The sequence below is a fragment of the Ailuropoda melanoleuca genome, chromosome 3 (genome assembly GCF_002007445.2).
Source record: "Ailuropoda melanoleuca isolate Jingjing chromosome 3, ASM200744v2, whole genome shotgun sequence".
Classification (NCBI taxonomy): domain Eukaryota; kingdom Metazoa; phylum Chordata; class Mammalia; order Carnivora; family Ursidae; genus Ailuropoda; species Ailuropoda melanoleuca.
In genome coordinates, this window is record NC_048220.1 from 143827260 (window position 1) to 143839471 (window position 12212).

A 12212-nucleotide genomic window follows, 5' to 3' on the forward strand; every position below is an offset into this window, starting at 1 on the left:
GACGACTCCCCGCTGAGCAGGGAGCCTGATGGGAGGCTTGATCCCAGGACGCTGAGATCATGACCTGAGCCGAATGCAGACGCTCAACTGACTGAGCCACCCAGGTGTCCTGTTCATTACTTACTAATTTAAATTCTCCCATCAGTAAAGTTCTGGATCTCTACACTTCAACCTAACAAAACAGACCCATTTTCATAAAACTTCAGAAGGAGTTCATTGAAAAAATTAAATTCTATAACTGAAAATGTTACGAGATGCTTTAATTCGCATGGAAAGTAATCTAACTGCTTACCATACCTAAATTTGAGATTCAGGACCCTAGAGATTCTGGCCACACAAATGTACTTAACTTAGAAAATCCATCAAGTTTCTTTATGTTGAAGAACAATTTTACATCATAGGGAATGAGCTGACATGATTGGTTTTAAAGGATGTATTTTTTTTTTCAACTGAAAAGATATTTCCTCTATTGTCCATGATGAAGTAACTGGCAGAAGGCTTACTTTTCTGCACACAAAAACTATATGAAACTGGACAAAATATATGGGCCAGTTGTTTTAGACTTTGCAACAGGCAGCACAGTACGTGTCCCTGGAGGGAAGGGAAATTCGTAAAGTGAGTGTCACCTTCGCTCCATCAATCTGCCTGGGAGCACTCTACCGACACGGAGCAGCGAGGTGCATCCCCAGCAGACACCGACAGTCTCCCTGCGTGGAGGATGCAGAGAACAGAGCTGGGGCCTGCAGAAGTAGCTAGAACCTGTGGGACTCTGTAGGACCAGAAAGGAAAAAGCCACATGAAGGAGGGGGCCCCAGATGGCTGCCTGAGGATTTCCTGTAGGTCCTTTCTTATCTATGGTGGAAAGGGCTGATACACTAGACAACACCCCATGTGGCCTAGCGCAGGGCAGCAGCTCTGGGCTGTGTGCTGACCGGCCAGACGACAGAGGCCACACCACGCTGGGAGACACTGGGGTTCGGGACCACCGGAGTGACGGAGAGACCTCAGTGGAGAGCCCGGGGTCCGTGCCCCCAGCCCAGAGCACAGGCTTTGTCCTCCGGCTAAGGAAAAACTGAAAGAGAGGAGCCCTAAGGAAGAATCAAACAAGCCTCAAAGGGTGAAGGAATCACCAATTATAATAATACAGTTCAAATTTATATAACATAAAAAGATATTGTGTTACCATATGTTACAAATATACTCAAGGCTATAAAGGAAAAAGTGGACAGAATGAGTGAAAAAAAATGAGAAATTTCAGTAGAGAATAGAGACCATAAAGAATCAGATGGTATTTCTGGAACCAAAACTTAAAATAACCTAAATGTAGAGTTTGCTGAATTGTCTAAACAAATGATTAGGAATGCCAAGAGCTACAGATGATGACCAGGTTTTTATCAGAAACAACTGAGTCCAGGGGAACATGGAACTATATCTTTAAAATGTGCATAGGGAAAAAAATAAAGAAAAAACTATTTAAAATTCTGTACTCAGATAAACGATTCTTCAAAACAGAGGGTGAATTTAATGACATTTTCAGATTAAAAAAACCTGACCTTCTCTGTGTCTAGCGGGTGCAGGCTACAGGGAGCGCTAAGGAAAGACCTTCAGGCCAAAGCCAGTGATACAGTTTGGAGTTGATCTGTAAAAAGCATAAGTACTACCTGGTACATCCATGGGTGAATATGAAAGGTGATGCTATTTTATTTAGAAGCAACTCCTTATGTTAAAACAAAAAAATTTAACATTGTGTCATGTTGCCTGTAACACGCACATGGTGAGGACAGTACAGTGCGAGGGTCACGTGGGCTTACTTGTTGTAAGGATCTTGCGTTTTACATAGAGTGGCACAGTGTTAATTCTATATTGATTGTAAATTGGAGACGCAGCTATAATCGGCAGAAGAACCACTAACACTCAGTATAAGGAAGTATAGTGAGAGTGTCAATTGAGGCAAAAAACAGAATTGTTAGAAAGAAGTTTAATGCAACAGGAAATAGAGAAATAAAAAAGAAGTGTGACGATGGGAAACTAAATTTAAAACCTATCAATACAATTCCCTGTGTTCAAATCATAAAGAAGAAAAACAATCTAACTGCATCCCTCAAAGCTGAAAAAGCATTTCACAAAAGTCAACACACTTTTGTGATAGAATCTCTCAACAATCTAGGACCAGAAGGGAACTTCCTCAGTTTGATAAAGGGCGACTATGTAAAACCAACACCTAACATCATATTTGGTTTTTTATTAAGTTTCAATTGCAGTATACTTAACACACGGTGCTCTATTAGTTTCAGACGTACGATACAGTGCTCGACAAGTCTACATAGTGACTCAGTGCTCATCACGGTACGCGTGCCCTTAATCCTCATCCCATTTCCCCGATTCCCCCACCCACGTCCCCTCTGGTGACCCTGTTTGTTCTCTAGAGTTGAGTCTGTTTCTTGCTTTGTCTTTTTATCCCCTTTATGTGTTGTGTTTCTTAAATTCCACATATGAGTGAAATCGTACGGTATTTGTCTTTCTCTGACTGACTTACTTCCCTCAGCGTAACGCTCTCTAGCTCCGTCCCTGTTGTTGCAAATACTTTACCTGGCATTTACGAAGTTCTAGGAGAAGCAACCTGTATCTCTGGTGATAGAGATCAGAACAACGGTCGCTTACCGGGGTGGGGGAGGGGCTGAACGGAAGAGGGCGGAAGGGAGCTCTTTGGCTTTATGGAGGTAAGCCATGTCTCGATCAGCATGCTGGTAACATGGGTAAACACAGGTGTTAAAATTCCTATTGCACATCTAAAATGAACCCATTTCACTGCATGTAAATACTTCCTCAGTAATAAAAGGTGTCCCACATTTAACTCTTACTTCCTGTATTTCCCGAATGGTGCCAGGGTACCACGGATGATACAGTCCCTGGTCACAGAGCAAAGTCACGTGGAAGCGACGTGTTTACTGTAGAAAAATCCCGTCTTTGAAAAAACAAAAATAGTTTTATGCTCCTTGTCCTTAACAGACAGAAGAGTAACATTCAAAAACTTCCCAGGAATTTCACATGGAAAAGGCAACATTAGGAACACATGCCGATGGCAACGGATTTATTGCTCTTGTTCCCAGGCTGACATTACCCAGCCCAGGAGATAAGGATCCAGGTCTGGAACACGATTGTAATTGACCTTAGGGGGCAATCTCCCCACATTTACAAGAAAAGAGATGATCATGTTAGATTTAAATTGGGAATATTCCCGTTACATTATGAAATGTTGGAGGTTTCTAGAGGATCATATTTTGTCTATTTTCCTCTTGAGTTCATTATAAACTAGAATAAAAGAAATCTCAGAAATAGTTACTTTCATTTAATTTATGGGTAGCTTTCCTTGTGGTTCAGTACAGCAAGCTCCCAGGTCCCGACCTGCCCGTCCAGCACAGGCGCACGTCTCTGTGTCACACGCGGAAGTTATGTTAGGAAGCCACGCCAGTCATGTCCCGGGGCTCAGCGGCGTAGATCACACTTACAAGAAATTTCTCTAGAAACTCTGTATTTGGGAAATTTCATAATCAGAAGCTCTAGGCAGGCTGCTGCTCCACAGTAAATCCGGCTTATATTTGAGGAAGGTAAAGCAGGGAGGTACTATTTTCTTAACAGCATTTCAAAAAAATGCAGAACATTCATTTGCCAACTTACACCAACCAGAGGTTACCGCTGAGCTCCCACGTGATAAATCAGAAAGCAAGAGCTGACCTCACAGGCCAAGTCGGTTCTCCGATGAAAACCGATACCCACACCAGTATCCACCAGCATCTTCTTTGCCAGGAGAACATGTGTTTCCTGTTATCTAAGACCAGCTCTAACTCACAGGATTTGACATTTGGTAGGCACCCAATAAATGCAGAATACATCAATGTCCGTTACACTGAATAAAACAGTTTTATGAATCATATTGTGCTGGGCATCTGCCAGTAATCACTTGCCTTTTTAAAATCCAGCATGCAGAGCTTGGCTTTCTCTCCAAACTGCCACTTGCACTGGGTGTTGGCGTCATATAACTCTCCTGGCAACTTCTCGGGGTACCTGTACTCCTTCACGGGCTTCGGCTGATTGGCGAGGCACAGCGCTTGGGCGGTGCTGAAAAACACAGGACATGGGGCTGCTAGTGATTCCGCAAGACTTAGAGATGCACCGTCCACAAGGCGGGCTGCTCTCCTGCAATCTGACAACACACCCTGTGCGGAGAAGAGGGGGCATTCTTCTCCTGCGGACCGATAGGACATTTATCTCCATGCTATTTAAACGCAGGGGCCACCTTTCCTGGAACTGCTCATAATGCATTTCACCTTTTCCAGGACAGCAATTTTTTCATTAGATTCCTCGAGCTGATCATGAGGAAAAGTGAGATGGAACAGCACAAGCAGATGCACAGTGTGAGAAACGCCCACCTCAGACCTGCCCATGGATCTCTACAGTTTTCTTTGTGTGCCTGCCCACCTTGCCTGGGACCTTTCTGGCCTCAGTCTCCACAGCCCAGTCTCAAATTCCACTGCCTTCGAGTCCACTCATGCACAACTTCGATTCATAGTCACCCACGAAACACGAGGGTGGCCCTGGCTACTGTGGATGAGACATCAGTCCTTCGTACGAGGAGGTCAGAAGACTTTTCAGAGTGCACTGAGATGTACAGATTAAATCAAACGATGGGGAAGTGTTAAGAGCAGTGGCTGGTTCACTGTGAGCGTTCGACGAATGACCTATCACGGTCCCTACGATCATACCACAAAGGTATATTTTTAAGTAACGAAAAATGAATAAAAGCATAATTAGCACTCCAAGACAGGAGTGATGTGGCAATTTTGGAATTCCACAGAACCTTTCTCTGATGGATCTCCAATGATTTCTATGTACTAGTTTGGCGTTCCCCATTATGTCCCTGAGGCTATGTCAGGGTGTCAATATGACCCCATCCTCTGGGCAGGAAATCAAGAAAAGTCAGCCAAACTGACTGGTCCCAGCAAGAGACTGAAAATTAAAACAGGTTCACAGGTTCAGGAATTTTTATAGCTTGTGTAAATGCATAAGCACAGGGCATGAGGACAAGGTTCCTGCACGGCCAAGAAAAATGCAGTACACAGACTGCGAGCCTGGAAGGCGGTGTAGGAACACATACCCCTGCTGGAATGTGCAGGTCGGCTCCAGTTAGCCTCACCCTTAAAGGGCAGCCACTCCCCGTGTGGATCTTACCCCATCCTTCCAGTTAGGTTCCTGCTTGAGCATGTCTGCTCTTTCCCCCTCGGCCACAGCAGGTCTCACGGCCACGTGCAGCACCAATGGGGCAGGTGTGAGAAAACCCCATGGCGTGGATATAAGAAGGAAAAGCCACTGGACTAACAACCCACCAAAACGTGTTTTGACTCTGCGGCATGCCCCAGACGAACGTCAGGTGGCCTACATGTGATAAGCAGAACAATAAACCTTGTAGGAGATCATGCGGAAGAATGTATTTGTGACTCTGTAAGCAGAGATTTTTTACTCCAGCAGCCCACAAAAAATATTAACCCTGAAGGAAAAATATGGATTAATTTGGGCTCCGTTATGAAAAGGAAAATTCTGTTAACCAAAAGACACCATTTAAAGTGTAGATACCAAGTCACAGAGGGACAGAAGATACTTGCATAATATGTATTTTTCAGTAATGGACAAAGTATTTGGAATATATAAGGTACTCCCCATCAAGAGACAAGAAAAAATAAAAAAACTGATTTTTAAAAATTCACGAGAGAATCGAACAGGCACTTCACTCAAGATTATTCCAACGACCATTAAACACGTAAAAAGACACTCGTTCTCTTTAATGGCCACTTTGGTATGTCACTACACACCCAGCGAAACGGCTAAAATGGAAAAGACCGACAGGACCAAGTGTTGGCAAGGATTCAGAGCCGTGTGAATGCTTGTAACTGTGAGCATCTGACTTCGCACAAGCACTCAGGGAAGCTATCCGGGGGGCCCTCGACACTGCAGACTGCGTATTCATGACCCTGATTTCCAGTCCTACATATAATCAGAAATAAATATGTAAATCAAAAGAATATGCAGAGTGACATTTCTGAAATAGCCTCAAATTGGAATCTCAAATGCCTACCACCAACACAATGGATCCGTAAGTTGTAGCATATTCATGCAATTAAAAATAAGTAAATGATGCTTTATTTTTATGCAGTAACAAGGATGAATCTCATAATCGTGATATTTAGCCAAAGACCCCAGATACAGAATAGCATGTAACTCATGATTCTGTTCATAGAAAGTTCAGAAACAGACAAAACCAGTCTAGGTGTCCTGCGTCAGGAGCACGGTCATCTCTGGGGAGGGGGGAGATGATGATGAGAGTGAACATGGGGTTCTGGAATGTTCACTGTGCTCTGTACCTTTTTATAGAAGTTAGTTAACACATCCATCACCTCACATCCTTAGATTTGTGAACGTTCTATCGTGAGAACTTCTTTTTTTTTTTTTTAAGTAGGCTCCACACATGTGAGGCTAGAACTCACGACCCTGAGATCGAGACCTGAGCTGAAAACAAGAGTCAGATGCTTAACTGACTGAGCCACCCAGGCGCTCCAAGGGAACTTGTAAGATCTACTCTCCCAGCAACTTTCAAACATAGAAAACAGCATTATTCACTAGTCACTATGCCGTGCATGAGAGTCCCCAGAACCTCTTCATCTTAGAACTGCAAGTTCGTGCGTGTGACCACCTTCACCAGCACCCCCACCCCCCAACCCTGGCAGCCACCGTGCTACTCTTTGTTACTATGAGCTTGATTTTTTAGATTCCACACATAAGTGGGATCATACAGTTTGTCTTTCTCTGACTTGTCTCACTTAGCATAATTCCCTCAAGGTCCATCCACGTCGCCAAAAATGGCAGGATTTCCTTCTTTCTCATGGCTGAATAATATTCTGTGAGTGTGTGTATATGAATGAACTGAAATATGTTCTTTCCATTACACCCCAAAATATGCTTAATTGGCTCTCAGGTCAAAACAAATGTTCTCATTGATGGAGAGGGTGTATGGGGTGTGGCAGGGTGATCCACTCACCCCTCAAACTCCTGGTTCCCAGCAATGGTCCTTTTCCCATGGACAGACATAGATCCATGGGGTCAGAGGGAAGCCACATTCACTGGTCTGTGAATACCATGATTCAAATTTTTAAAAAGTAAATTGAAGATGAGTCCCTGTTGTCATTAAATTAAAATAATGAGCTAAAATTTCCCTAGTCCTGGGCCTCCCGGACACAGACATGAGCAAATGGGAGGAGGTCTGTGTCAGCTCCTTGGAAATGACACATGACTTCACTGACTAGGTTGATGAATTTACTCCAAACACGTATCTGTCCTTCTTGACTACCAACTTTGGAGAAATGCTGTGCTGACAACTTCAGGCCAACTGAGTTCCTTTTTTTAAATCTGTTTTTTCCACGTACCAAATGCGAGACTGCTAATAAAGGAAAGCGGGCTCATCTTTAAAAGTTAGCCACTTATCCTTACTCATTGTTGGGATGGTATCCAGATAGCCGCCTAATTAGTGGAGAACGTAACAGGATCATGATTACTCGGAAATCAGGAAGCCGGCAAACATGTCAACGAAGACCATCTCCGATTCATTAACCCAACGAGACATCACTGCTCACACAGCATAGACATGGCCGATTCGCCACTGGTCATCCCAAGGAGAAAAAAAGCTTGAGTGACTCTGACAACAGGAGGCTCTCTTCGAAAATTTAGTGTTTCAAGAGAACAAATTTGTGAGCGTGTATAATCTTGCGTTTCTGTTTATAATCATGCGGCCCAGCAAAATTAGCAAAGTTCTTGAAAATAAAAGTTTATGAGTGAATGGCCACACAAGGGTTTTACTGACTGACACAGAAACAAATGAGCACACTTGAGCGGACGTTGAACAGTCCCAAGATCCCAGAGCAAACATGTCTTTGAACCACACTCTTGGCAACCCCTCCTAGGGTCACGGTCTGATTCAAAGATCACAGCCCATATCTAATGTCATCAAAACAAGTGCTCTCTAAGCATATAACTATTTTCCTTCCACAAGTTCTCCTATAGTTCTTGGCAGCTGAGAAACTATCTGGGCTCGTTCGTGGTGCTGATTCTTACTGTATATCCAAGCATTGTGTCCCTGCTTTCCACGTTGTCTGGGCATATTTCAAAAAAGTTAAAAGAAAATGTTTATCTTCATCAAAACCATGAAGATGAAAAAAACTATAAAAATTTTGAGGGGCATCTGGGTGGCTCAGCCGGTTAAGTGTCTGCCTTCAGCTCAGGTCACAATCAGGGTCCTGGGATTAAGCCCTGCATGGGGCTCCCTGCTCAGCGGGGAGCCTGCTTCTCTCTCTCCCTGTGCCACTCCCCCTGCTCATGCTCTCGTGCTCGTGCATACTATCTCTCACTCAAATAAATAAATAAAATATTTTTAAAAATGTTTTTGAAAAATAATCTCGGAAATTATAGAAAGTATTGCTTTAGAAAACTCCAATGCGAACTTAAGTTTATGCTCTTTTTCATTACAGAAAGCAGAACATTTTATGCACCCGCACACGCACACACATGCACACACACACCCCAAACAAAACTAAAGAGCTGCAAGAAACAGCTATAGACAATGCTACAAGGACCCGCGCAGGGAACAGCAAATGTTGAAAGGACCTCCATGTGTCATGTCACTTGTAGAATAGTGTTAACACTGCCTTTTTTGATAATAGAAATAAAAGAAAAATGATCAAGCGTGTGCCTAGAATACAGATTTATATCACCAGGAGACAGGTACTGTCCACAAAATTCCCAGTCTTCTTGGGTGGCATGAAATATGGAAGGCAGGTGGTAAAAGATCTTGACTGACGTGAAGTCTCACGGTAAGAGTGCAGGGAACGACCCCCAGCTGAAGGGAGTTGTAGGGATGCTGGCTCAGAAGACTCCTACGAGCTCATCTGGAGGACTGAAGGGACAGGCAGCGAGAAAGGAAACCAGCCGTGGGCTCAGGGATCCACGAGGGTGCGGGGAGCAGCCCCAGACAGCGAACAAAGCGGGAGTAGAACCAACAGAAATACCCACATGACCCTGCCCCGTGCTGTGCTGGAGACAAGATACTGTCATTCGTGCAACAGAAAGAAGGGAAGAACAGGCTTTACTGACAAAATAATAAAGAAAGAAAAAAGGAGAGAAAGAGAGAAAAAAAAAGATTGGAAAACTTAGAACTGAAGATAAGAAGCTCTTTGGGGCGAGCCAGCGAAGCCGGTGGAAGTGTGAACAGTGTCTACGGGGTACAGCAGCAGCGGGATGCTTTCGCCCTTAATTCCTCACTTGGAATAACTAGTTCTGGGCTCTGACAATAGGCATGCGCATCAGTTGCAGAGGCTTGGAAGACGGGTATCTGGCTGCTGAGCTGGTGGTCCGTGGGTGCTGCCAACCTGTTTTCCATCCACCAGGTCCGGTGGGACCGGCGTGGGACACGCACCCTGCAGCTACGCCTCCACCCATGTTCCCTGCTCAGTCGCTGGCATCGTGCTGTGGCCAAAGCAGGAGAAGGACAAGCATGTGCTCCTGGTGTCTGGGACTGGCCCAGGATGGACTCACTCTAGTGTGGGGTCCAGAGGGCGGTGGAAGGGGGGAGTCATCAGGAGACATGGGTTAGCGCGCACGCACAGATAACCACTGAGGTACTTTCTACCAACGTTTTTACTTTGTGTGTCTATCAATATTCATAAGCACTCGCTATATGACATATAATTTGTTACAGATATGTAAAATATATTTTATATAGCAGATGTATAATGTTCTGTAAGTATAAAGGATACATATAAAATATATAGAAACACGTCTATCAATGCATGCACTTGGATAAATCTATAGTTTTCTTTATTTTTTTTTAAAGATTTTATTTATTTATTTGAGAGAGAGAGAGAGCTAGCGCGCACAGAGGGAGAGTGAGAGGGAGAAGCAGACTCCCCACCGAGCAGGGAGCCCAACGCAAGGCTCCATCCCAGGACCCTGAGATCACAACCTGAGCCATAGGTAGACGCTTAACAAACTGAGCCACCCAGGCGCCCCTGTAGTTCTGTTTAGATATAGACAGACCTAGTTTCATTTGTTTTCAAGAGTTCTGTGCTGGCAAAAGCCTCACTTTCCTTGAAAAATCGGTATTTGCCCTATTTTCTGTTAATATGAATAGATGCGTCTCCTTTCTTGCTTTGGCTCTAGAAAGACCTTTGCCCAATTTCAAGCTTCAATATCACAGCCAAAGCCTATATTTTAAGATTGACATATTTGTGTTTTTTTCCTCATTCTTCATTTTTTTATTTTCATTTGCTTTTCGTCTTCATCTGACTGTCAATTCTAATTTCTTTTTTAGAGAGGGAGAGCATGCACCTTTGCAGGGGGGTGGGGGAGAGGGAGAGAGACAATCCCAAGTGGGCTCCCTGCCCAGCGCAGAGCCCAGCGGGGGCTCAATCTCTGATCCTGAGATCATGAGCTGAGCTGCAATCAAGAGTCGCACCCTTAACCAAATAAGCCACCCAGGCGCCCCTAATTATTTTTTGGTATGTTTTCTTGTCCTAATCTGCTCCAAATTCTTAAAGTAAGGTGGTCTGGTTTGTTAGCTTTGTCCAAGAATGTATCATTGACATAAGAGCGCTAACTTTGTACCTTCCTTGAGGAATCTCATTTAACAGAGAACTAGCCACGGCGGCCCCTCTCCTGCCAGCACGGACACATTTTGGGAAGAAGGAGGCACATGCTTTGCATCTCCTTGACAAGAATCAGTGGATGACTGAGGGTCGCCGTGTTTGTTAGAGAGCGAGCACAAGCCTTCTAGGTAGCAAAATACATTTCTGAGTCACGGATACACATGTCCTCCCAGCTGAGTGAAAGCAGTTCTCCTTCCCTGGGCCAGGGAAACCAGACTGCTGCGGAAACGACATAGGCAGAAAGGGGTGTGCCCTGCACGAGGCCCGAGAACCTCCGAGCACGGGGTGCTGCAGGTGCCACCGCTGGGACCCGGACAGCCCACTCAGAAGGGAAGAGAAGGAATGCGGGGAGCACAGGTGGGCGCACCCAGTCTCAGCCCCAGCTGCCTGTGCTGGTTCTCGGAGAGAAGTCGACTTTACGGAGTTAATGGCTACTTTCTAAGCAAAGGCTGTCTCTCATCTTTTTCGTATTCAGAGCAAGTCAGTTTGTAAAGATAAAAACAAAAGTAAAGGCTCTGATTTCAACAGAACTGCTTTTCCTTGGCTGTTAGCGTCCAGGCTTCTTGGGACCAGTGGGGAGAGGCCAGAGCCAGGGTCCGGGACACCCAGACGGCACTCCCTCTGATTCCAGGGCCCCATGTGTCAGTGACTTCCCCTGGGGCAGGAGCTGGGGCTGCAGATGGGCACACACGGGCCTCTCTTTCACCCCTCATGTCCCTTTCCTCCAGAGCACATGGTAGACACGCTCCTGATCCAGCCCTCGCAATGTGGGCGGTCAGCTGCGTCCTCGCTGCCGGGAACACAACCCTGTCCCGCACGCCCTCCAGGACCCTCTCCTTCCCTGGGAACTGCGGATTGCTGTGCACAACCACCTCCTACAGGAGGAAGCGGCCACAGGAGGGAAGGATCCGGTCTCTGGGTGACCACACAGCGCAGACTTGCTGACCCACGTGGGAGCATGGTACATATCAGAAATAAGGTTAGGGTCTGCAGCTGAAACCAAACTCCAAACTCAGCGTCCCTGAGACTTGGGGGACAGTCCGCCTTACGAGCAGATCTAAGACTGCTTCGTAAAGTCCCTTCTTTCTCTAAAAAGTTGAAAATCTACTGTCTTTTTCATGGGGTCAAACTCTATCTCCCCAATGTCCTATACCCTAAATGAATTAATGGTATAATAAAAATTTACAAAAATAATTATTAAAATTGTAAGATTTTAGAGCCAGGCTAAGGTTTCCACTTCTAATAAGAAATGCACTTTGTGGAAAAGGGAAAGGAAGAGAAAGGGGAAGGGGAAGGGGAAGGGGAAGGGGAAGGGAAGGGAAGGGAAGGGAAGGGAAGGAAAGGAAAGGGAAGGGAAAGGAAAGGGAAAGGAAAGGGAAAGGAAAGGGAAAGGAAAGGGAAAGGAAAGGGAAAGGAAAGGAAAGGGAAGGAAAGGAAAGGAAAGGGAAAGGAAAGGGAAAGGAAAGG

The 12212-nt window shown here is 45.1% G+C and overlaps 1 protein-coding gene across 1 annotated transcript in view; it reads right to left on the reverse strand.

The window, feature by feature from the left end:
• ADAMTS16 (ADAM metallopeptidase with thrombospondin type 1 motif 16) overlaps nucleotides 1-12212 on the reverse strand; it is a 166790-nt gene that overhangs the window by 90408 nt on the left and 64170 nt on the right. The window contains exon 10 of the mRNA XM_034655676.1: nucleotides 3962-4119. Within this exon, the coding sequence (XP_034511567.1) occupies nucleotides 3962-4119 (158 nt within the window). The remainder of the gene's footprint in view (nucleotides 1-3961; nucleotides 4120-12212) is intronic.